The following is a 27,304-nucleotide window of genomic DNA, read 5'->3' as shown; positions in this document are numbered from 1 at the left end:
GACCGACCCTGCCGATTTAGGTGCGACCCAATATATTTTGAGTTAAAAAAAAAAAAAAGAAAATCAGATTTTATAAGAATAAAGTTTCATAGAAATCTTAGTCAAACATTTAGTATTATGGATAGGGCTGTCTTAAATACTTCGAAGCTTCGTTCGATGGCACAAGCTTCGAACATTAAAAAAAAAATCGACGTTTAAAAAAAAATATATATATATATATATTTTTTTTTCAAAAATAATTTTTTTTACTTCGATTTGTGTGTGTGTGAACTACCCATCCCAGTTAGGACAGCCGAATCCCGTCCAATCTTTCGCCGTCGACTAAAGACTCACTTCTTCAACCATTATCTGAAATGATAAAAAGAAAATTAAAAAAAAATCGACCCGTGACTAACCTTACTGTCATGCACTTGTCCTAATAAACTAACCTACACTGTAACACGCAACAGTTTGATGAACATTGTTACTCAGCTGATAGTGTGTGTGTGTGTGTATACTACCCATCCCACTTAGGACAGCCGAATCCCATCCAATCTTTCGCCGTCAACTAAAGACTCACTTCTTCAACCATTATCTGAAATGATTAATAATAAAAAAATAAAAAATCTAACCGTGACTAACCTTACTGTCATGCACTTGTCCTAATAAACTAACCTACACTCAGGGACCGAAACTAAAGCCCGCCGCCCGCCAGGGGCGGTCTGTTTTTACCTTTGGCGCATGACACTTAGAGGGCTGCCCGCCGTGTGGCGTGTAGACGTGTAGTTCATAACGATACTCTTGTGCGAGTACAAATAGCCGCTCGTCTTTTTTTTCTCCGCCGCGAGATCGTTAAAAAAATACAAGTCCCACATCGCACTCAAGTCAACGGTCCAATCACAGTAGAGTGACGTGACTGGTTTCATGAGAAAAAAAAGCAAATGACCAATCGGAAGCTATCATTTGGCTTGTTTACTTCCGTCTGCTCTAGTCTATATCGGACCTCCAAGAGCTAACGTTACTGTTTAAACAATGACCCAGTCAACTATTCACTTTTAGTTTAATACATGACGAGGCATTGTCTAACGGTATCTAGCTGGCTAGCTACTGATAGCTGCTGATATCAACAAATGCTCCAGCAATAGTCTACTCGAGTGCATAATACCTCCGTTCCCTCATTAGCTAGCTTAGCTAGCTCACGTTGATCCATCTGTCCCAGTAAACTAAATTGTCTTAGCGTTATCTACCGGGCTAGCAGTAGCTACAGATAGCTCCTGATATCAATGTCTTATAACATTGATTGAATGCGTATTCTAGCTGAGGGCATGTTGAATGTGATTTGACAAAAGAACGGTAACGTTATAAATAGGGTCCAGCTGCATCGCCGGAGAATCCTTGCATGCTGAATGTAGGGTCTAGCTGAATATAGGGTCTAGCTGCAGGGCCGGAGAATCCTTGCTGGAGGCTACTCAAGTATACACACAGACAGTGGAGCTGTTTGCAGATAGCAAGCATTTTGACTTATTGCGTGGTGGCGATGTCTCGCAGATAATACAACTACAAGTATGATTATATAATATATATTTTATTTAAAAAAAAAACTTTTATATAAAATATATATATATTTTTTTAATCAAAAAAATGTTGGCAGGTAAGAAATATGCTTGGCGGGTAGACTCTTCACATCTACCCGCCACTGGCCGGTGAGTCAAAAAGTTAATTTCGCTCCCTGCCTACACTGTAACACACAACAGTTTGATGAACATTGTTACTCAGCTGATAGAGTTGTACCCTTCTTGCTGTCTTGTTGTACAGAACTTGTAAGTCTCTTTGGATAAAAGCGTCAGCTAAATGACTAAATGTAAGTGTGTGTGTGTAGGTGTGTGTGTGTGTGCGCGCGCCTTGTAGAATTCCACACATAAGAAAGAAAGATACTGGGATGAATAAACAAAATAGGAAATAAAATGTAGAAATGCATGCAATACATAAATAAATATGAATCTCTATATATGAAATATAACATTTAGATAAGGTGCTACTGAGATGTTTTGGTGAGTTCTTTGTTTTTTTGTGGAAGTTGCCCTTCTTAAAAATGCATCAACATTCACTGATAATTGGTCTGTAGTGCAGTCTACAAGGTCTACATTGCCGGACCATGTAGAATCCGGACCTTGTAGACTGACATAATTCTGTGCATAGTTTAGTCTACACAGGCCATATTTCAAATAATCAAAATCTTACTTCATTCATCTTAAACATTCTTGATTTGGGGGATTGGTAGTTCCCATGAAATCTGAAGTTGTTCAAACGACAACAGCCATCCACCTTGAATTAAATCACACAGCCGAGTGAAACCTTGTTGGATGCGTCAGTCACGAAAGGTGCTACTTAATTAATTAATCCAACCCACTTTATTTATAGAGCACATTTAAAAACAACAAACTTTACGAAAGTGCTGTACAAGTCCCACAACATAAGATAAAAAATTTTTTTTTTTTTTTTTTTTTCTTTTGAAGCTTCAAATTAAAATCTAAGCTCGGCCCCGAAGCTTCGATTGCCAAAAAAAGCTTCGAAGGTCAGCCCTAATTATGGATATTAAACATGCTGGCAGAGTACATGCATCCATGTTGTTGTGAACATTTTAATTAAATAAAAAAATTCCCTATCCATAGTCGCCGTGGGAAAGAATAAAATAAAAGAATAAAATTAAATAAATTCCCTACCTACCCATGGCCAAACTGACAACCAACAGGAAACCAACAATATTTTTTATTATGCCTAATATGGCCGTCGCTTACATTTACATTTTACATTTAGCTGACGCTTTCATCCAAAGCGACTTACAAGTTCTGTACGACAAGCCATCAGGAAGGGCACAACTCTATCAGCTGAGTAACAATGTTCATCAAAGTGAGTGCTACAGTGTAGGTTAGTTTATTAGGACAAGTGCATGATAGTATGGTTAGTTAGGGTTAGATTTTTTTTTTCAGATAATGGTTGAAGAAGTGCGTCTTTAGTCGACAGCGAAAGATTGGACGTGTTTCGGCTGTCCTAACTGGGGTGGGCTGCAACTAATGACTAATTTGGTAGTCGACTAATCTGCCGATACTTTTTCGATTAGTCGACTAATCGAAAACCAATGTAAACAACAACAAACTCATGAAACATTTGAATTTGGATCTTTAAGCCACTTTAAATGAAAATGTATTTGAAGAACAATACAGCAATCACTCATAACAAGATAAATAAATTAAATAATACAAATTAAAGTGTAAGTGTACTTTAAATAACTTTTGTTTGCTGTGTGTGAGAGGAGTCCGTGTGTGTGTATGTGTGTGTCTTACTCTGATCGCTGTGTGAGTGAGAGGAGTGTGTGTACTGTGTAATTTGTGTGTGTCTTACTCTGATCGCTGTGTGAGTGAGAGGTGTGTACTGTGTAATTTGTGTGTGTGTCTTACTCTGATCGCTGTGTGTGAGTGAGAGGAGTGTGTATGTGTGTGTGTCTTACTCTGATCGCTGTGTGTGAGTGAGAGGAGTGTGAATGTGTGTGTGTCTTACTCTGATCGCTGTGTGTGAGAGAGAGGAGTGTGAATGTGTGTGTGTCTTACTCTGATCGCTGTGTGTGAGTGAGAGGAGTGTGTATGTGTGTGTGTCTTACTCTGATCGCTGTGTGTGAGTGAGAGGAGTGTGTATGTGTGTGTCTTACTCTGATCGCTGTGTGTGAGTGAGAGGAGTGCGTGTGTAATGTATTGTGTGTCTAGTCTGATCATCATCTCCTGCAGGGGAACAATGTTTTCAATGTCCAAAATTTGCTATGGGATCATCATGTTATGATGTTGTCTGGAACCCTGAGAAGCCACTCTCACAAAGATAGGTAGTGCACAAATTTTTTTTTTTTTTTTAATGACTAATCGACGCAACAATTTCTCGTCAACGATTTTTTTATAATCGACGTCGTCGATTATGTCGACTAATCGTTGCAGCCCTAGTGGGTAGTTCATTCCACCATTGTGGGGCAAGGACTGAGAATAGGCGACTTCTCTTTGATGACCCTCCCGGAGCTTGGATAGGAGTAGGTCTGAGGCGGCCAGAAGATGCAGAGCGTAGGGGTCTTGAGGGTGTGTAGTTATTGACCGGAGGTAGGCGGGAGCGGAGCCCTTTGCTGCACGGTATGCTAGGTTGAGGGCCTTGAAGCGGATTCGTGCAGCAATGGGGAGCCAGTGCAGGTCCCTAAGAAGTGGGGTGACATGGGCCGACTTCGGTAGGTTTGAGATCAGGCGGGCCGCTGCGTTCTGAATGAGTTGAAGAGGCTTAGTGGCAGTGGCCGGGAGGCCAGCGAGCAGTGCGTTGCAGTAGTCGAGGCGGGAGATGACTGTTGATTGGACGAGGAGTTGGGTGGCTTCTTTTGTCAGGAAGGGGCGGATCCTTCTGACGTTGCTCAGGAGGAATCGGCAGGTTCTGGTTGTCGCTGCGATGTGAGCAGAGAAGTTCAACTGGTCGTCGAGGACAACACCAAGGTTCTTGGCGGTCGGGGACGCTGTCACAGCTGCATTCTCGACTGATGGAAAGGTCGGTCAGGGGGGAGGATTTGGCCGGCAGGTGGAGCAATTCTGTTTTGCTTAGGTTCAGTTTGAGGTGGTTGGTCGTCATCCAGGTGGAGATGTCGGACAGACAGGCCGAGATCCGCTCAGAGACGTGGATATCTGAGGGAGGGAAGGAGAGGAAGAGTTGAGTATCGTCGGCATAACAATGGTAGGAGAAGCCATGAGACGTGATAATGTTACCCATTGATTTAGTGTAGAGGGAGAAGAGAAGGGGTCCTAAAACCGAGCCCTGGGGGACACCCGTCCGCAGGGGGTGGGTGGCCGACAGGGTCCCTCTCCATGACACTTGGTAGGAGCGGTCATTGAGGTATGATGACAGCCATGTCAGCGCAGAGCCGGCCACTCCCATTCCTGCGAGGTCCGCGAGGAGGATCTGGTGGTTGACTGTCGAAGGCTGCAGATAGATCTAGGAGAATCAGGACAGAGGAGAGGCCTTTTGCTTTTGCTAATTGAAGTGCCTCTGTGACCGCAATGAGGGCTGTCTCTGTGGAGTGACCAGTCCTGAAGCCTGACTGATTAGGGTCTAGGAGGTCATTCTGTAAGAGATGGGCAGTAAGTTGGTTGGATACAGCACGTTCAAGTGTTTTAGAAAGGAAGGAGAGAAGAGAGACAGGACGGTAGTTGCCTATGACCAGGGAGCGAAATTAACTTTTTGACTCACCGGCCAGTGGCGGGTAGATGGGAAGAGTATACCCGCCAAGCATATTTCTTACCTGCCAATATATATTTTATATATACAATTTTTTTTTAAATAAAATATATATTATATAATCATACTTGTAGTTGTATTATCTGCGAGACATCGCCACCACGCAATAAGTCAAAATGCTTGCTATCTGCAAACAGCTCCACTGTCTGTTTTGGCTGTGTTGCTCTTCTAGAAAAATAATCCTTTCAGGGTTGCCTATTGAAATACTGTACACTTTCCTACTGTACACTTTCCTGATTAATTGAAATGGGGGACCCTGATGTAAACAAGACGAAAGTATTTCTCTGGTCTGCATCCCCTTAACAATTGTGTGTATTGAGCTGTACTGTATTGTACCCATTCTGCAATCTGTTAATAAAGTTTTCAATCAATCAATCAATCACACCTCCAGTACAGAAACATTGTTTGAGTTTGCGTGTCAGGTAGACCATTGATTGACAGTCGAGTCTGCCAATTACATCACATCGCTTGCACTCCGGTGCTGCAGCTGGACCCATTGCCCATCTCTGCTGTTGATAACGCTAGCCAAGTTATTATACACACAGATACACAGTGGGCCAGTGACTTTGGTGTAGGGGTGTAACAATGCATCGATCCTAAGGGGGAAATTCAACTGCATCGATTTGAAAATGTTAGAATAGATTATCGCAATTTTAATGTGTACACGTTATGTTATTGTCATGTCCGTTACAGCCAACACACCGACATACGCTACTGCATCAACGTTATGATTAACAAAGCAAGGCATTCGTTTTGTTGCATTAACGTTATATTACTATTGCTATCGATAAATCTAGGTGTTCTAAAATCTATTGCTATTGGTAAGAGAGACTATAATAAGTTGGTGTCTCGGAAAACGAGAGCCCTGATCGCGGAGTTTCAGGAAGTAAACAAGAAAAATGAGAGCTTCCGATTGGTCATTTGCTTTATTTCCCATGAAACCAGTCACTTCACTCTACTGTGATTGGACCGTTGGCTTGAGTGCAATGTGGGACTTGTAGTTTTTTAACGATCTCGCAGCGGAGGAAAAAAAAGACGAGAGAGGCTATAATCTGTATTCGCACAGCGTGCGCGTAATTGATTTTTACCGTTCGCATACAAATATTTTTAGGGGCCTGCTTATGAACTACACGTCTACACGCCACACGGCGGGCAGCCCTCTAAGTGTCATGCGCCAAAGGTAAAAACAGACCGCCCCTGGCGGGCGGCGGGCTTTAGTTTTGGTCCCTGCCTATGACGGTAGGGTTCAGGGATGGTTTTTATGAGGGGCGTGACTCTGGCTTGTTTTAGGGAGGTGGGGACCACCCCCGAGTTGAGTGAGGAGTTGATGGTTGCAGTTAGGCATGGGAGGATGTCTGGTGCTATGGTCTGGAGGAGTGGGGAGGGTAGCCGGTCCAGCTGGCATGTAGTCGGGACGGTTCGACGTTACCAGTGTCAGGGTCTCGGCTTCTGTAATGGGAGAGAAAGATGACAGAGTGAAGGATGAGGTTCTCGATTCAGCATTTGGAATGGGTGGGGGTTGGGAGAAGGAGCTGCGGATGTTCTCCACTTTTTCCTCAAAGAAGATCGCAAAGTCTTCGGCAGAGAAAGATGAGGGAGGGGGGGGGAGTGAGGAGGGAGGACATGGTAGCATGCAGTTTGCGAAGATTCTTGGCAGAGGCCTCGATCCTATGGTGAAAGAAAGAAGCTTTGGCATTAGTAATGGTTTTGGAGAATGTTAACAAGAGGTTGTGATATGTGTCGATGTCAGCAGTGAGGCGTGACTTTCTATACTTCCTTTCAGCTGCTCTCAGGACCGGTCTTTGTTCTCTCACTGGATCCGTCAGCCATGGACTGGGTGGGGAACGGCGGGCAGGTTTCTCAACGAGGGGACAGAGCTTGTCGAAGGATGTTGCAAGGGCTGAGGAGGGTGGAGGTTGCCATCTCTGTGGAGAGAGCAGAGAAGGTGTCACTCAAAGGTAGAGCGGATAGTATGTCAGAGGAGAGGGTGGAGGGGGATAGGGAGGGCAGGTTGCATCTGAGTGAGACGGTTTGAGTTGGGGTGAAGACTTTTCGGTTAAGCATGAGAGTTAGTGAGAAGGATATGAAGGAATGGTCCGATACATGTAGGGGAGTTACCGTGGTGTTAATGATGCTGGAGTTACGGGAAAATATGAGATCCAAGGAGTTGCCTGCTTTGTGGGTGGGAGGCATGGCAGTGGTAGTCGGGTCAAATGATTGTAGGAGGGAGACTACTATGACTGACTGAGATGAGTCAGGCAGGTTGAAGTCGCCCAATAGAAGGAGAGGGGTACCATCTTCCGGTAAGGAGCTTAGAAGCATGTCTAGCTCATAAGTGATCGAGCGGACCTGGAGGGCGGTAGAGTGTAACAATGGTGAGATTGAAAGGATTAGAGACAGATACTGCATGATATTCGAAAGAGGAGAGTGACCGTTCTGGGAGTGGTGTTAAGTTTGTAGTCCATGAAGGAGATGTCATGAGGCCAGTGCCTCCACCCCGTCTGGAAGGTCGAGGTGTGTGAGTGAAGTTATAGTTTGTAGATAATGCTGCAGGTGTTGATGAGTTATTGGGCGTTATCCAGGTCTCAGTTAGAGCCAGGAGCTGCAGATTTTTACTATGGGCGTAGGCAGTAATGAAGTCGGCTTTCTTGACTGCTGATTGACAATTCCATAAGCCTCCCCGTACTGTGACGGGTGTATTAGTGGCTGTAGGAGGGTAGGATAGATTAGCCGGGTTGCTAGCAAACTGCCGTGGGTGGGTTGAATCTGTTCTGGAGGAGCAGATTGTGGATATGAGACTCATTGTGGTGTCAAGAGTGGCAGGGAGGAAGTAGAGAAATAGCAGAGTGGGAGGGAAAGGGAGATTTTTCAGAGTGGAGTGAAAGATAGGACTAGGGTGTACTTAGCACTAGGTGGTTCGGTGGATCCCTCGGCGGAAAACTCCTTGTCCCTCTTCGTTTCTCGACACTTTGCTGACGCTAGCCAGCAGGCCTTTAAATCCCTATCACTAATTAGTGCTGTCTAACACCTGGCCCTTAATGGGTCACTTAAGGAAACAAAATGGCCGCTTTAAACACGCCCCTTAATCAAGTCAGCTGGTCAGGTCAGCAATCAAGTCTCAGTTTAAAGATATTACTAAATTACTTAAAATGTCTTACCCTGATGCAGTGTAAGTCTCTCAGTGAATTTGCTGTCCTTCCACAACAGAATGTAGTACAGAGTGATTCCAGGAGAGGCTGAGGTTCTGCTTTTAAGCAGTGACAGGGCTCTGAGATCACACTCAGTACACAAGTGCTGTCTTTAAGCAGGAATCAGCCTTTAATGGGTCACTTAAGGAAACAAAATGGCCGCTTTAAACACACCCTTTAATCAAGTCAGCTGGTCAGGTCAGCAATAAAGTCTCAGTTTAAAGATATTACTAAATTACTTAAAATGTCTTACCCTGATGCAGTGTAAGTCTCTCAGTGAATTTGCTGTCCTTCCACAACAGAATGTAGTACAGAGTGATTCCAGGAGAGGCTGAGGTTCTGCTTTTAAGCAGTGACAGGGCTCTGAGATCACACTCGGTACACAAGTGCTGTCTTTAAGCAGGAAGCAGCCTTTAATGGGTCACTTAAGGAAACAAAATGGCCGCTTTAAACACGCCCCTTAATCAAGTCAGCTGGTCAGGTCAGCAATCAAGTCTCAGTTTAAAGATATTACTTAAAATGTCTTACCCTGATGCAGTGTAAGTCTCTCAGTGAATTTGCTGTCCTTCCACAACAGAATGTAGTACAGAGACAGCTTATCAATGACTTGTTTGCAGTCAACATTGTCGAAACGGATTGTTTTTTAATGGGTTCATTTCTGTTTTATACCATTTTGAAAAACGCTCGTTTTTTGAAAGTTTCAGAAGAAAATTAAGATTCTGATAAACGCCCTTTACTGGAATACACAAAACACGTTGTCATTTTTCAGCCTATTTATGAATAGTTTTCAAATAAACGCTAGATTATCGATAGTATATGTGTACTTATGCACGCTATAGAAGCGGGCTGAAAAATCGATTATCTTATTTCCTGATCGCACACATACACACATATGGCACATGCTGATATATAGGTGAAAATAGCTCTTGATTATCCCAAGACTGGTAAAATAGATTCCTTACCTCAGATCAGATGTTCTCCAAAAAGATTATTCCAATTCCTGATCGCCATTCCGAATATCGATCACGTTTATTGATCCAATGCTGGTTACTGGAAACACATATTCTCCGTTGTTCTGATGGTGGGCGATGACTCCAGTAGGCTCGGATTGTCAAATGTGGAAGCAGGACTTTTTTTCTCTCCATGCTCTTCATTCAATCCAATCCAATGGGGTGCAGTACCATCCGGAGAGACGATAGGGGGCGGTATTTTCCCTGTTCGAGCTCAGACAGATTCCCACTGGTAACGTGAGGCTAGATTGATAAAATGTATGGAAATCGATAATAAAAAAAATCAGAGAAAAATACGAGATCTCTCGTCGTTGGCACTCAACGGTTGGCATGAACTAACGAGAAATCTCGTCGTTGGCGCTGAAAGTGTTAATGTTATTCCTATGTTACCTAACTTTAACATACCGTACTTTTTGCACTATAAGCCGCACCTGACTATAAGCCGCAGCAGCTAAATTGAATGGTGTGTACATATATAAGCCGCACTGGACTATAAGCCGCAGGTGTTTTAATGTTTAATTACCATATGTAATTAGCATTGGGACACAATACTGTCGGACAAATAACAAGAATTAACTCATTTACAAGTTGTATTAAGTTTAGCAAATAAGGGAACAGATAAATAACATTTCAATGCAGTCAAAAAAGCAATATTTAGATTTTGACATTTTCGGGTTTGGTCACGTCGAGTCACATATAAGCCGCACCGTTAAGCCGCAGGGTCGAAAAATGGGGGGAAAAGCCGCGGCTTATAGTCCGAAAAGTACGGTAATTAGCAAGCATAGTGTAGCTCGTTCTGTGTGCTTCATAAAGCATAGTGTAGCTCGTTCTGAGTGCTTCATAAAACATAATGTAGCCTGTCTTGTAGGGCTGGGCGATATGGAAAAAAATCATATCGCGATAACGATATGATAATTTTATTTTATTTCTCGATATCGATAATTATCGAATTGTTATAAGTATAATTTTTTTTTTTTTTTTTTAACAACATATGTATGTTTATTTTGCAGCAATTCTTTGTCATTGCCGCCATCTTTAGTGTTACATCCCCTCACACTCCAGTTCTCAGGCTGCAGCTGGTTTAAAAGCTAAAGTAAACCGGCTTCTCTGCTGGCTGTGGCTCCAGAGGAGTTGAACAGTTCTGGCTCTGCTAGTTTATTTTCGATCTTTTGGCGCTTTTTTGGTGGACAAACCACCGCACATGTGCACTGTGACTCGTGACTGGAGTCTAGTTCTGCTAGCACACATAGCCTACTGTGTACAGACGGTTTCAAAATGTATTTTAAATTAGAAAGCAAACAAAATAAATGGACAAGAGAAAAAGAAATCTGAATTTGGTCAGTATTGTCATTTGGACAAGCAAAGCCATTACTTTAAGTTGCAGGCAAGAAAGACAAGTTTGTCCACTGTCTCTGGTTTTAAAACTGCCCTGTTGCAGGTAAAAAAAAAAAGGGCGATTTTTCGATTTTTTTATTTTATTTCGATATTCGATATCGATTATTAAAATATATCGCGATATTTATCGTTATATCGCCCAGCCCTACTGTCTTGTGTACTTCATAAAACATAGTTTAGCTCGTCCTGTATACTTCATACTTGTTGCCTCGCTGAAAGATCGGTTTGTTTTCTGTTTCTTTCGCTGGTACTGCCTTTTCGGCATGTTAGTCTTCACAGGTCTTCTCTTCATTGTTAATGTTAGTAGTGGGACTTTTGAAGAATTTTGTAAGGGACGTCTGCTTTGCAATTACTATAGCCTACCACAACAAAGGGCTTTGTGTGATCGTTGTGAGTGTGTGTCTCAGTGATGATGCGATGTATTTACTGTTCAGTACAGCAGCCAGTGTGCTGTGTTGCTTCTGTGCTTTTCTCCGTGCGTGAAAAGCAATTGTTGAGAGACACAAGCCAGTTGGAACGAGTTTCAGAATGCATGGGGTGGAGTTATTATTATTATTTAGGGCTGTCAAAATGTATGCTTTAACTCTGGAGATTAATTTAAATGTATTAAAGCATTAAAATAAATTAATCTATGGAGTGAAAAAGTTTTGTTGAACATCTGTATTTCACAGGAGAGAAACTGTATTCAAAGAAAGCTATTAAAATAGTCTTTGAATCTAAATATACTTTCTTTGTGTTGATTTTACATTAATTCCATGATTTTACTCAAGTAAATATGTTACAAGCTTCGGCCTTTTGTAGAAAAATGCTATTTTTAATCTAGATTAATTACAGAAAATTGTGAGATTAATTAGTAAAAAAATTTAATCTATTGACAGCACTATTATTATTATTTATTTTCAACTATTTTAAGTTTTTTTTTTTTTTTTTTTTGTCTTTTTGTCTTTTTCCCCCTCAATTTTCCTCAGATTTTTCTCCCATCCCAATGTTAGTCGTATGCCAATTCCCAGTCCCTTCCTGGTCGCTGCGCACTTACCCCCCACAGTCAGATCATCTGGGAGAGTGGAGGCTACCACGTGCTTCCTCCGACACACGTCCAGCCAATCACCGCTTCTTTTCACCTGGCAGCGCGGATTCTCATTGAGAGGGCGTAGCGTGTGGGAGGACCACACTATCCCCCTCACGTCCAATCCGCGCTTAGCAGGCGCCCCGACCGAACTGTACGAGTCGCTGTTTACAACGACCCGGACCCACCCCGCCAGCTTCTCCCACCCTCTGATACAGCCAATTGTATCAGTGCAGACGGCCAGCCAAGCTGGTGACAACCCCGGAGCTGTGAGCTGGATTCGAACAGGCAAATCCAGCTCAGCTCCGGGGCTGGTGACGAACGCAATCTCCGCTCGGCCACCTAACCGCCTATTTTAAGTTTTTTAACCAATTGTGATCTACTCTTTGTCAGGCCTAACGGCAGATGCCCGTATCGTGATCAACAGAGCTCGTGTGGAGTGCCAGAGTCACAGGCTAACTGTGGAGGACCCAGTCACAGTGGAGTACATAACGCGCTACATCGCCACACTGAAACAGGTACTTAACACGGGACACATCCTACTTTATGTATGCAAATAAAATGTATTTGGAACAACACATCTCGCAGACCGTTCCTTATGAAACGTCCGAGGTTGATGATGTAATTTGTGGGCATGAGATCACTGTGATCTGTTTGATTCCTGGAATAGTCCTATGACGTATAACTTGGAATACTTAACCTCTTACAAAATTATGTTTGGTTTCTTTTTCATATGTAGCCAAGTGTAAAGACACTAACCCTATCAAAACAGCAGTCAAACTGTATATTTTCAGCACTATGTTTGTTTAACAATGATTTTAATTGTTATTAGCTAAATATGCTTATAAAAATCTCTGTGCATTGCATCGGAAACCGGAGGATTTAGACGCGAGGACATGACGCCGTCATGAAATCGTTGTAGTCGTAAAAAAGAGGAGACCCAGGGCTTTTGACAACGTCGAAATTTCATAAGACTACACTACCCAGCTCACACCAGCCGCAGACAAAGCTGCAGCCGCTTGGCGTGAAAAAAAAATTAATGTCGTGTTTATATATCACGGGTCGAACAAACCTCAACGTTATTGCCATAAAATACAACATATATTGTTTCTTTACCTTTCTGTGAAAGTCTAGGAAAAGACTGCGTCACAATCTGGTAAAAATTCAACAAAAGTAACTGTACTTACAGTAGATTTCATTCATGGTCTTTGCTGCCCTGTAACGGGCGCCTCAGGGCTCTACGCTAACCTTTTTCCCAAGGAGCACATGTGCTCCTAAATGAAAGAATTTAGGAGCACACAAAAATATTTAGGAGCACAGTGAAAATATTTCAAGTAACAAGAGTTTATATATATATATTTTTTTTTAAATAAATGTATGTGTACTGTGCGACTGCGTGCATGTGCAAACGGGAACGAGACACACATCTAGAGCTGCCGCGATTACCGCATTACCGCGGTATCGCTGTTACATCACGGCCACCGCAGAGTAGGCTGAATACCGCGTCACCGCTGTTTTTTATAATAATAATAATAAATTACCCTCCTCTCGTTGGGCTTGCGGCTCTGCAGATATACCCTACTCCTCCATCGAGGTTCCAAGCGACCCTATTGGGTACCAGAAAAGTCACGTGAAACATTGCAGACCACTGATTGGTCAGAAGAGAGACGCGTCACACGTTTTTTACGTCCTGAATGTCAGCTCATCACAACACGGCTAATAACGTTAGCTTTAACTCTCCGCCGGAGTGGACTACCATCGCTCTTCAGGAGTACTAAACGAGACATAATGATTTTACTGTCTGCAACGAATGTTATAATAAAAGCCCTTCGTTCTATACACTTGTCTGATTGAAAACTTTATTAACACTTTGACTGCCAGGGGGCGTCTTTAGACGTCTTTGCTGGCGATGCTAAAGTTGCCGGGGGACGCTTTACGTCGTCTTTATATCAATATTTCAAAAATCTGCGATCTGATCCATAATGTCCCTCCGCTGGCCTGAGACACAAGTGTGATCTCCTCTCAATCCTCTAGCGGTTCAAGACCGCCATCTGGTGGCCGATCGGCAGATCGAAACCGGATGTCAACCTTTAACCCGGTAGGACTCACTCCATATGGGGTCCGGGCACTCGCTAATGTTAGAGAGACTCCGTCTTCACACAGTGAACATCGATCGCTGCAAATAACTCGAAAAAACAACATGATTTGGACGTATATATTATTATACAACCTGGAAATGGACCGACTATTTCAACATCCCATAATGGAAAACTGTCTACCCCACGCTGATCGCCCAACGGCCCGCGGAGACTGGGGTGAGTTTTAGCGTGTAATATTACCGTGTTCGACACTAACTGCTATGATGAACATTTGACCCACATTAGATGATTGGTATAACGCTGCCCACGGAATTATAAACGCCCCCTCGCCCATCCGGTCAACATCAGATGACGTGTAGTAACTTCTAGAAGTACGTCTAGTTGGAATTTTTTATATCGCCCCGATTGCCATCAAACTGTATTTCATCATCAATATAATGCATTTGGGGCTATATATCACGTTCTGGAGAAAGCTGCAGAAAGAGATGAAAACATACTTATACATTAGACCATACTTTACTATGAATATGTGAATGAAAAAGTTTAACGTTGCTACACAATGAACAATACATATAGGACTTTGAATGGGCCCTAATAATGGCAATGTAGCAATAGAATTTAAAAAGTTATAGCCCTGCAAAGAAGGGGACTTTCTCCATAGACCAATAGCGCTGGCAATCTATGGTATATCATTAATTTAACCTTAGGCAACCAAAGTGTTAACAGACCGCAGAATGGGACAACTCAGCACGCTCTGAGCAAAGAAAGGAACTGAGATATGAATAGAGTATTGCTTGCCTTGATATGGTCCGGTAAATACGCTGATGTTATTGAACGTATAACTATATAATGTTAATGCCACCAAACGAATGCCTTTATTATAAAGTAGTAACTTTATAGTAATAATAATAAGAAAGGGTCGGGGGGGTTAGGGGTAACCACCCCTGCCCGCGACACAGAGTGAACTGCGCACGACCAGAGGGGAAACTTCGAATCCGTGTTTCACTTTCAATAACTAATGCGTGCTTGCCGAATCCCAAACAATATTCATGCTGCAAAGTCATCCTCTAAAGATAGACATTTAGACTAGAGGCAGGCTATATGCTATAAAGAGTAGACTACTACTTAAAAAAAAAATGCATTCAAACTTTTTTTTTTTAATTTTTTGTGTGCGTGCGGTAATAACCGCGGCGGTAGGAAATATTTTGCAAATGTGTGCAAAACATCAATACCGCGGCAGCTCTACACACATCTGTGCAATAGCACATACCACCAAAGTCACTGGCCCACTGTGTGTGTATCTGCGTGTGCAAACGGGAATGGGACACAGACATTTGAACTATTAAGTGATTAATGCCTACTGTGGCAAAGTTGTAGCCAACAACTAGGCCTAATAAAAAAGGCAGTGACATTAAACAAAAAGGAGACACTGGCATTACCACCAGGGCCATCAGTAGAGGGGACTGTAAGGTGCCTTTTCGGTATACTACCTTTGCTAAAACTGTGTTCTCTGTTAACACTTTCAGTGCCCATCACGTCATATGACGTTTTATCAGCCCAATGCCTGAATGCCCACGACGTGTATTATCGTTCTTTTTTTATTAGCGATCTGATTTCATATTTCATCAACCGAGTCTCCCGTTGGTACACCAGCCCCATCAGGAGCTCAGAATGGGGAAAAAAGCGCCCCCTAACGTCTATCCCTGAGTAACTGCACGTCAGTCGCTTAGACTGACCTGGGATCAGTGATAAGTAGAGGCGGAGCCAGCTGGCTCCCTGAGCTGGCAAGCCGTCTGATGAACATGGAAGTGATCGCGGGACTGGAATCAGCCTGGAATATATATTCACAGTAGCCAATCGATAGTAGCCAGCAGGGCTCCAGACTAACTTTTTTCACCACCGTCCCGAAATACAATTTTAACCGTCCCAAAAATCAAATGTCGTTTCTTTACTTTGGTTTTGTCGTCTATAGTTGTTATTGCCATAAGAAACACCATTCAGAGAAGGGGAGAATAAATTGATTTAGTCAAAAGGCTCCCAGGTGGAAAGATTTCACAAGAATAATTATGATTAAAAATAAATAAATATATACATATATAAAAAAAAGTGTTTAACAAGGTGCTAGTATAGGGATATTTGGTCACGGTGCTGTTATAGTCAACCAATTGGAGCCATTCCTTCCATAGGAAAATATATTTAAATGTATTTGTATTTTATTTCGTTTTAGTTTTTTTTGTTATTACAAATGTGTGTGTTTATTGTTGAAAATGTTAGAGATAAATAAAGATCAAATCAAATCTAACTGAATCCCTCTTCTAACAAGAAAGAAAAACGTAGTTTAGCTTTAAACTATATAATGTCATTGCGTCCAGAGATTCCACCTTTGATAACTAAAGTAATGACACTTGACTAGTAATGAAACATGTCCCTTAGATCGCGCTGTCCTCCTGGTCGATATTGATAACTGCTGCTAAAATAAAATAAAATAAGTCCCGAGTCGAGACTCCGTGCTGCTTCCAAACGAATCCCAATAGTATGCAACTGCAGAGCCGCAGAGCCAGGGGCGCTTTCAGGTCCAGTCACAGGCCCGCTCAACAGCGCCCCCCACCCAACGGCTGAATTGCCAATGGCTGAATTGGAGTATTGCACTGCGCACTGACAGTCGGCTAATTGACATTTCCTGTGAACAAAATAAAATCCCAAAAAAGATTTCTGTTTGTCCCAAATCAATATTTGATCGTCCCCGGGACGACGGGACATCGTTAGTCTCAAGCCCTGGTAGCCAGTAGTGATCGATTTTTGGAATGGCGATCAGGAATTGGAATGATCTTTTTGGAGAACATCTGATCTGAGGTAAGGAATCTATTTTACAAGTCTTGGGATAATCAGCGTTGTATTCGCTGAGATATCAACGTGTCCCCTATAGTGTTTTAAAAAATATCGAAAAATCGATACATATCGATTCTGAATATTTAAAACGGTTTCAATGCTCATTTCCCGAAATATCGATACTTTCTGCACTATCGATACCAGCTGGCTTGCTTGCAGTGTTGTACCGCAAGTTGTTGACAGACAGACAGACTCACGCTGTTGCAGAGCATGCTTGCCCCTCCCCCTCGCAGACCTGTCTTCAGTTTGTAAACAAAGATTTTAGCTCCGAAGAAGGCTAGTGTAGAGCCTCCGCAACTTGTGCTTGTGGATAAAGAAAACAGCAGAAGTGCTGTTTGGAAGTACTTCGGGTTTGAAGTAAACGACGAAGGAAAAGCTAAAGCCCATTTGCAAGCGTTGTTACAGAGCAGTGCCAACGATACAGCTATTAGCTAACGTTAGCTAGTCGTTCCTCCATTAGCTTATGCTAGCTAGCTGGCCACCTTTATAATTACTTCATGGAAACGGAGTAACGTTAAGTCGAGTTCATTCATACTACACTAGTACACGTATGAACTCGACATAACGTTACCCCGTTTCCATGAAGTGTTTAATTAGCAGCAATCTTGTTGAAAATGTAACGTTAATAAATGCTCCGAGTATAGCTCCGGAGAATTATCTCTCTCTCTCTCACTCTCTCTCTCTCTCGTTGTCATGAAAATTGTTGTAGTTGTTTTAACCAAATAAAAAGCAGCAGCACTATTGCATAACTGAGTCATGTTTGCTATGTATTTCTTTCTTTAGGGGAGTTTGTTTCACAGTTTTAGCATGATGTTTTATAGATGGCTAGATTAAACAGGTTTTTGTTTTTAAGAGTGGTTTGATTTAGATTAGATAATTTAGTTATTTTTAATGGTCTGATCTAAAGATAAACAAAGGGTTTTAAAAGTGTTATATTTATCTTCTCTTATAGTACCAGAGAGAAGCTGAGGAGAATCAACCAGGAACTAAAGCTAAATTTGTTTAAAAAAAAATATATATATATATATATATATATGTGACCAGGTATGGACTTCAGGGTCATGTTGAGGGATCTTCATTTTTTTTTTTTTTTTTTACATATTATGAAAGTACAGATTCATACCTTCAAAATAAGCCATCACTTGAACATTTTGGTGGGATACTTTGCAAGCTACTTCCTATGATTCATGGTGATTATCACAAAACGTATGCAGAGATAATAGCCTTCAAGAGACGAGCAGGCTATTCAGTGACAATAGTGAAACAACTACAAGACTACCCAGAAGTCATTGTAATCCATGGCCCCCCTCTCTCTAGGGCAATTAACACCTGGCAGCTTTCCAGTCTGAGGCTCTTTGTTATTACAATGAGTCTGGTGACTGGTAGTGGTAGTGAAAGGGACCCTGATAATAAACAAGAAACTTAATCAAGTTTCAAGATTTTATTAGCATTTAAAATAACACAAGATAAAAATAGACATGCTAAAGTCAATGTTCAATGTTCTGATGGCCTCTCCAGAAGCATTTAGAAGTAAATACATGTAGTGTGGTAGTGAAAGACACAACAACTAGGTTAACCTTCTGTAGTGTGGTAGTGAAAGGTTAACCTTCTGTAGTGTGGTAGTGAAAGGTTAACCTTCTGTAGTGTGGTAGTGAAAGGTTAACCTTCTGTAGTGTGGTAGTGAAAGGTTAACCTTCTGTAGTGTGGTAGTGAAAGGTTAACCTTCTGTAGTGTGGTAGTGAAAGGTTAACCCTTGTGCTGTCCTAACGATGAGGGAGCTCACTGGGCTTAAGGGAGAGGAAAAGATACATCATGTTTAAAGCCATATAATTTTAACTGTTTACTATTTTTAAAACATTTTTTTACCCATGTTTAACATTCATAGCCTATTCTCAAGATATCTGTAAAAAATTACACATATTTTCGAATTTTAACCACTTAAATTAGTGTTTGTTTGATACCACGTCAGTTTTTATTGAAAAAAAAAGTTTTTTCATCGAAAAAGACGGATACATGTTTGTTTTGACCATATTTCTAATATTTATTTTTGATAAATACCAATTAGAAATATCTCGACGAATTACCCCTGAATACGAATCAAAAAAAATATTAAAGATTCGCTCATTAGTTCGACCAGAAACGGCGTTGAGGCGAACGTTACGAAGCGCTCAGCGGTTCGAAATGTTGTTTGACCATATTTCTAATATTTATTTTTGATAAATACCAATTAGAAATATCTCGACGAATTACCTCTGAATATGAATCAAAAAAAATATTAATGATTCGCTCACTAGTTCGACCAGAAACGGAGTTGAGGCGAAGCATTAGCGCTTCTGTAGTGTGGCAGTGAAAGGGTTAACGCGCGCCTCATCTCATCTCCCCTGCCTATACACGGTACTGCGCACATTCACATTCATAACGTCCAGACAGGAGGGATACACGGTGCAGTAACAGTTAAGCATTTAGATGTATTTAGATGTAAATACATGTAGTGTGGTAGTGAAAGACACAACAACAACAACAACAACTTACTTTTAACTGTATTAACAGATTCCGTGCTGAATGCCAGCGCAGAAAATAGTTTACATCAGGGCCCCCACAATAATAATAATCTCTCGCTCCGATGAAAAAGCCATTTTTTATCACTCCGTTTCCGTATTAAATTAATTTACTTTTAGCCATTAGGTTGGAAAAAATGCACCCTACCGAAATTCGTTCGCTCATAAAATTCGAACTGTGTTTTAATGGTTTTTAATTAAGTTAAAACACACGTTTTATAAAGGCCGTCAAGGCCTCTTTTTTTTTTATCTTTTTTTTAGACACTGCGTTACGTTGCTTATAAATCATCTGAACTTATAACATTAAGATAGTGTATTAATAGTGTGTTATTCTAATGCTAATGACGTCTGTGTGTTAACACCTATTAAGTACAGTACTTGGCCCCTGTGGACAGGCCCACAGCCCGCGCGTGTAGTTTTTTCTCCTCACTTGGAAGAAAATTTGTGGAACTATTATAACAATAATTACCTCATTTACAAGTTGTATTTAAGTTTGCAACTAAGGGCAAATAATGGAACACATTAATGACAATTCAAATATGTAAAAAAAATCAAGATTTCGATTTTTAGGATTTTCTAAACAGCAAGACATTTTCTTCATTTCAGAGCACCTCCCCCTTTGCGGATCAAATCGGGTTTGGTCACGGCGGGTCACATATATATACATATAATCGATTTTCAGCGTGCATACGTACACATATACTATCGATAATCTAGCGTTTATTTGAAAACGATTCATAAATAGGCCGAAAAATTACAAAGTTTGTGTATTCTAGAATATTCCAGTAAACGTCTTTTTATTTTCCTTAAACGAGGGCTTTTCAAAATGCTATAAAATGAAAATGAACCGATAAAAAAACACTCCGCTTCGACAATGTTGACTGGAAAACGAGTCATTGATAAGCGACGGGCAGATTAGACACATAGCCATAATTTAAAACATAGATTAGGCGTTATTAACGCTAACATTGAAGTGGATGGTGGGCATTCAAGCACTAAATCGTGCGCCCCCTGCTGGCACTAAAAGTGTTAACAGTTTCAGTGCCGGCCAGTTAACATTGAAAACCCTGTTGAGTGCCATCATCCACTTCAATGTTTAAAAACTCCTAATCTATGTTTTAAATTATGGCTATGTGTCTAATCTGCCCGTCGCTTATCAATGACTTGTTTGCAGTCAACATTGTCGAAACGGATTGTTTTTGTTCATATCCTTTTTATAGCATTTCGAAAAGCTAGCGTTCTCTCAATTTTTTTTTAAGATTTCCCCATAAACAGCATTTATTGGAATATTCTCGAATACACTAGACACGTTGTCATTTGTCGGCCTATTTATGAATCGTTTTCAAATAAACGCTAGATTATCGATAGTATATGTTAGGGGTGGACGGTATGGTCTAAAATTTATATCACGGTATAATTTGAAGCATAGACGGTAACGGTATATATCACGGTATCAGTGTTTCCGTTAGAATAATTTTTTTTGCCTGATAGGCAGGCTATATAAAGAAGGCTATATAAAGAATGACATCCTCAAGCCATGTAGATTTATAATATGTTAACTTAAAACTAGGCTACTTTTGCGTATAAAGTCATTATATTCCAAATAAAATAAGTCCCGAGTCGAGACTGCGTGCTGCTCCCATTGCAAACAGCGGGGCTGGATTTGGCTAGAAGCATATGTAGCTGCAGAGCCGCAGAGCCAGTGGCTCTTTCAGGTCGTTCAGCCGTTTGGTGGAGGGGTGCTGTTGAGCGGGCCTGTGACCAGACCTGAAAGAGCCACTGGCTCTGCGGCTCTGCAGCTGCATGCTATTTCGCAAATCCACTGCTGCAGCCGTCCTCCCGTCGTTATCATAACACTACACGCATATCATAATGTTTACAGCAAACTGTAGTTGATCACCAGGTATGTTTTATTAACGTAGAATAATTCATATAAGAAAAACGATAGGTAAAATCTCTTACCTTTCTCTACTGGTTAAAAATGCCAGGAACTGAAATTGAAACTTGCTGTGCGCCGCGGTGATATGTGTTTATTATGAAATGACAATTGCGTGTCGACACGCCCAGTGCGCCCACTGCGCGAAGCCTCCTAAATAACTTTTTCCAGTTTGCACATATCTATTATCTATGACTAATTCGATCTATTTTGAAATAGTTGCGCTGTGGTTACATGACGTCATTGCTATTTTAGAGCTGCTCTACCGGTTAGACGGTATAGTCAAAATCCATACCGTAGAGCAAATTCATACCGTTTATACCGTATACAGTTTATACCGTCCACCCCTAGTATATGTGTACTTATGCACGCTATAGACGCGAGCTGAAAAATCTATTCTCTCGTTTCCTCAAGATCTCACACAGCCACACACACACATGGGGACACGCTGTTATCTCAGTGAATACAGCTCCGATTACCCCAAGACTGGTAACATAGACTCCTTACCTTAGATCAGATGTTTTCCAAAAAGATTATTCCAATTCCTGATCGCCATTCCAAATATCGATCACGTTTATTGATTATTGGCTGCTGTAAATATATATTCCACGCTGCTTTCCGTCCCGCGATCAGATCCCTCTTGATCAGACGGCTCGCCAGCACAATGGAGCCAGTTGGCTCCACCTCTACAGATCTACAGATCCCAGGTCAGTCTAATCGACTGACCTGCAGTTACACAGGGATAGACGATAGGGGGCGCTTTTTTCCCATCTGAGCTCCTGGAGGGGCTGCTGTACCAACGGGAGACTGTTGATGAAATATGAATTCAGATCGCTAATAAAAAAAATAAAACAACATTTGTCGTCGTCTGCACTCACCGGGGGGGCTGATAAAACGAGATATGTCGTTGCTGGCACTCAATGTGTTAAAGGTGGTAACTACTGGAATAGCCTACCAGTTGTCCTGGAGGGGCTGCTGTACCAACGGGAGACTCAGTTGATGAAATATGAATTCAGATCGCTAATAAAAAATTAAAACGACATTTGTCGTCGTCGGCACTCACCGGGGGGGCTGATGAAACGAGATGTCGTTGCTGGCACTCGATGTGTTAAAGGTGGTAACTACTGGAATAGCCTACCAGTTGTGATTAGAGAGTGCCCCACATACTCCATGTTCAAGACCCATCTTAAACTGCATCTTAAGGCAAACCAGAACTGTGATCATTTTTAATCTGATTTAGTTTATGTAACTTGTTTCTTGTTTGTATTGTTGTTTTTATCATTGATTGTCACAATGCTTTTACCCTAAGCAGGCTATTTATTTATTGAAAGAGTTTTGCTGTCTCCTGGTGTAAATTAGCTCTTCCTAGTCCTACAACCCTGCATGTTTACATTTTGTATTTTGTACTTGATGTTCATTAACATGTGCTGTCCCTATCAAATAAACTATCAAATCAAACTACTGCTACAAAAGTAACAGTCACTTAACTTTAGCTTTTGCCCCTTTTATGCATGCAATGCCTGTTTTGGCTAGTGTTGCTCTTCTAGAAAAATAATACTTTCAGGGTTGCCTATTGAAATACTGTACACTAGGGCTGCAACTAATGACTAAAATTATAATAGTTTTATTTTTTTAATGACCAATCGACGCAACAATTCCTCGTCGACGATTTTTTTTATAAATGTATTTTTTTTAGTTATGTCGACTAATCGTTGCAGCCCTACTGTACACCTCCAGTACAGAAACATTGTTTATGAGTTTGCGTGTCAGGTAGACCATTGATTGACGTCGATTCTGCCAATTACGTCACACCGCCTGCACCCACCTCTGCTGTTGATAACGCTAGCCAAGTTAGCGCACACACACGCACAGTGGGCCAGTGACTTTGGTGTAGGGGTGTAACAATGCATCGATCCAAAGGGGAAAATTCAACTGCATCGATTTGAAAATGTTAGAATCGATTATCGCAATTTTAATGTGTACAGTGTTATGTTGTTATCATGTCCGTTACAGCCAACACAACGACATACGCTACTGCATCAACGTTATGATTAACAAAGCAAGGCATTCGTTTTGTTGTATTAACGTTATATTACTATTGATAAATCTAGGTGTTCTAAAATCTATTGCTATTGGTAAGACTAGAATAAGTTACATAAAACTTAATGTTACTGTCTCTGGAAAGTCTCGCATATCGCAATGGCGGACTTTCAGGAAGTAAACGAGCAAATGAGAGCTTCCGATTGGTCATTTCCTTTATTTCCCTTGAAACCAGTCACGTCGTAGGGGAGCTCCAGTAGCTCACCGCATATCTCGGCGCTATTTCTGCGTCGGGGAAAACCGTGCTGCGTCACGGATCAGGTGGACTCCGAGTTCGATTCCCGGACCCACCGTCATTTGCCAGAATGTCTTCCCCTGCTCTATATCCCGTTTCACCCTGTATCTGTCGGTCATGCTTGACCAGAAAAGCGATAAACGCTAAAAAATAAAGCTTAAAAAAAAAAACAGTCACGTCACTCTACTGTGATTGAACCGTTGGCTTGAGTGCAATGTGGGACTTGTTTTTTAACGATTTATCAGTGGAGAAAAAAAAGCACGACTGAGGCTGTAATCTTCACTTGCACACTGTGCAAGTAATTGATTTTTCCGGTTTGCACACACATATTTCTAGGGGCATATGTGAGCAATATGGTCGCACTGTAGAGCCCTGCGCCTGGTGGTACTAAATCCAGATTTAGCTCTACCATTGAAAAGATGAGATCTGGGCCTATCCATAGATGTATGACTTGGACATAATAAGGTAATTTATAGGCCTAATATTCTATATTCATATTGCATGTGTCTGGATGGCAAAATTCAGTACTGTATCTACAAAAAAAACCTGTAAATCATCTACCCATTGTTCATTTGCTTAGATATTTTGTACACTTGATCTCAAGAAGGTGCTGAATATTTCACTTTTGGTAAATTTTAGCATGGTGTTATTCACCGTCAAAGATGGAAACAATTATATTTATATTCTTTTGGTTCATTACAATTTACTCAAGCATAGTAACAGACACAATATTTCTGACACTGAGAATACATTCCCTGAGGTCCATAAATGTCCAAGAACAAGCAAATGGACCTTGTAGAAGTGGAGCAATCTTCCATTTACTTGGGCATGTACTTTTAGGCGAATTTTCTGAAAATATTGCTGGGCCTTAACCGCTTATGCCTGCAAAATATTGGCTTAACAGCAACACTGGTAAAATGTAGGCAAAGTTGAGTGTTTTAATGCCCGACTGTTGGTGTCCTTCGATTCTCTTCTGGTCAGCTTCATAAGAATAACCGCTCATCTCTCCTTGTTTTTTTTCATACTCTGTGTGCTCATGTTTTCTTCTGGTCAGCTTCATAAGAATAACCACTCTGCTCCCTCTCTTTGTTATGTAGCGTTACACTCAGAGCAACGGACGCAGGCCGTTTGGCATCTCTGCTTTGATCGTTGGCTTTGACGACGATGGGACCCCCAGGCTGTACCAGACGGACCCCTCAGGAACCTACCACGCCTGGAAGGTCAGTGACTCATCTCACCCCCCCCCCATCTCTTCTTGATCCTCCAATCATGACCGTTGCTTCCCCTTTTCAGGCAAATGCAATTGGCCGTAGTGCGAAGACGGTGAGGGAGTTCCTGGAGAAGAATTACACAGAGGAAGCCATTGCTGGTGACAATGAGACCATCAAGCTGGCCATCAAAGCTCTCCTTGAGGTGAGCTTACATTCAGGGCTGACATGAAAGCCAGGAGAAATATGAGTGACCAGACATCTTCTGAGTGTCTTATTTCAATATACATAGAGTAGTTTCCGAACTGATTTTTCGATTAAACAAATTTTAACCGTATAACGTGCACCGGGTCGCATACGTCCCGTTTTGCGCGCACGTCACGGCACTTTGCGAGCGTCTACCGGCCGATCATGTAATATTATATATTCGAAACATGAATTTGCCGCCTTTCGAACGCCACCTCACTCGACCAATTCCGTGCCTCGGTTCTCGAGTTACATGACGATATGTCAGGCGAGCGTCTTTTTACAGGCCGTGTGTCAAATGACCACGTCTGACTGTATACGCTCAAGAACTGACCAATCACCACTGATGGAGAAAATGATTGGTCAGCGTTGTAGCCAACGAGTGTCCGCTTCCAACGTTACCCCATGTGGGGGAGTGCGAATAGAGGTAGTAGGTGAAAGTTGACGAGCGAAAATGAGTTGTTACTCAATCTTCAGAGGTGGATAGCCATGGAGGATTTTCATGATTTTTTTTCCCTTTGGTGCACTGGTGCACGGTTTACTAAAACCTTTCTCAAGCACTCATTTCTGAGTGGATTTTTATCAAATTTGGTAGGGATGCCCCGATCGATCGGCCACCGATCGTTATCGGCCGATATTCAGTATAAATATGCGATCGGTGATCGGTGATAATGTTTTATTTTCACCGATCGTCAAACCCAATCTCAGTCGCTGTCGCTGCCAGCTCTATTTGTCTATGGAGAAGTTCCCCTTCTTTGCAGGGCTATAACTTTTTTAATTCTATTGCTAAACTGCCATTATTATGGCCCATTCAATGTCCTATATGTATTGTTCAGGGTGTAGCAACGTTAAACTTTTTCATTCACATATTCATACTAAAATATGGTCTAAAGTATAAGTATGTTTTTATCGTTTTCTGCAGATTTCTTCAGAACGTGATTTATAGCCCCAAATGCATTATATTGATGATCAAATACAGTTTGGTAGGAATCTGTGCGAGATAAAAAGTTTCAACTGCACGTACTTCTAGAAGTTTCTACGCATCATCTGATGTTGACCGGATGGGCGGGGGATCGTTTATAATTCCGTGGGCAGCGTTAGATGATTCATCCAGAGTGGGTCATATGTTCATCAGATCAGTTAGTATAGAATACGTTAGTATAGAATACGTTAGAGAATAACGCTGAATCTTACCGTGGCTTCCTCGCGCCGCTGGCAGATGAGCGTGGAACAGATTTTTTTCTATTATGGGATGTAGAAATGCCCGATCCATTTCCAGGTTGTATAATAGTATATACGTCCAAATAACGTTGTTTATTGAGTTAGGGCGAGCGATCTATTATCCAGTGTTTCAAGATGGAGTCGCGGGAGCTATAGCGAGTGGCCGGACCACATATGGATGAGTACTACCGGTTCAAAGGTTAATATCCGGTTGGCGATCTGCCGATCGGCCACCAGATGGCGCTCTTGAACCGCTAGAGAGTTGAGAGGAGATCACCAGTATGTCTCAGGGCTCCGGAAAGGAAATATGACAGATTTTTGAAATATTGACATCAAAGACGAGTTACGGCGTCTTCGGCAGAATGAGCATGGCTCGGAATGACGTCTTAACTCGTCCGCGGCGATCATAGTGTTAAAATCAAAAACGATCGGTATCGGCCGATATGGCTCACGACGATCGGTGATCGGTGGTCACAGGTACTTATCGAGGTGTTGAAACACACACAGACGCATGCTTTCCTTTATTAGCAGAGAGAAGAACAATGTTATCTTAATGTTATAAGTTATAGCAACGTAACTTGTGACAAACGCAGTGTCTATATATATATAATAAAAAAAAGACCTATCAAAAAACGTGAGTCCGCGGGTGTATTGTCATTAAATTAAACAACATTAAAACACATTTAGAATGTCACGAATTTGATGAGCGAACGAATTTCGTTCGAGTGAATTTATTGCAACCTAATGGCATAAGAAGTAAATTCATTCAATAGGGAAACTCAAAAAAAATAACAAACAACTTATTATCATTATAGGACGCGATGGCTGTTGTTGTTTTCACTATACACTTCGGTGGACACT

At 41.6% G+C, this 27,304-nt stretch overlaps 1 protein-coding gene across 1 annotated transcript in view; it reads left to right on the top strand.

Annotated features, from left to right (window-relative positions):
- Window positions 1–27,304, top strand: part of psma8 (proteasome 20S subunit alpha 8) — a 51,098-nt gene that overhangs the window by 15,479 nt on the left and 8,315 nt on the right. Inside the window, exons 3-5 of the mRNA XM_084328006.1 lie at window positions 12,345–12,469; window positions 24,866–24,988; window positions 25,062–25,181. Coding sequence (XP_084184132.1) covers window positions 12,345–12,469; window positions 24,866–24,988; window positions 25,062–25,181 — 368 coding nt within the window. The remainder of the gene's footprint in view (window positions 1–12,344; window positions 12,470–24,865; window positions 24,989–25,061; window positions 25,182–27,304) is intronic.

The sequence above is a fragment of the Notolepis coatsorum genome (genome assembly GCF_963971535.1).
Source record: "Notolepis coatsorum genome assembly, chromosome: 13".
NCBI lineage: Eukaryota > Metazoa > Chordata > Actinopteri > Aulopiformes > Paralepididae > Notolepis > Notolepis coatsorum.
Note: the sequence above shows the minus strand (reverse complement) of the source record. Positions and strands in the feature narration are given on the sequence as shown.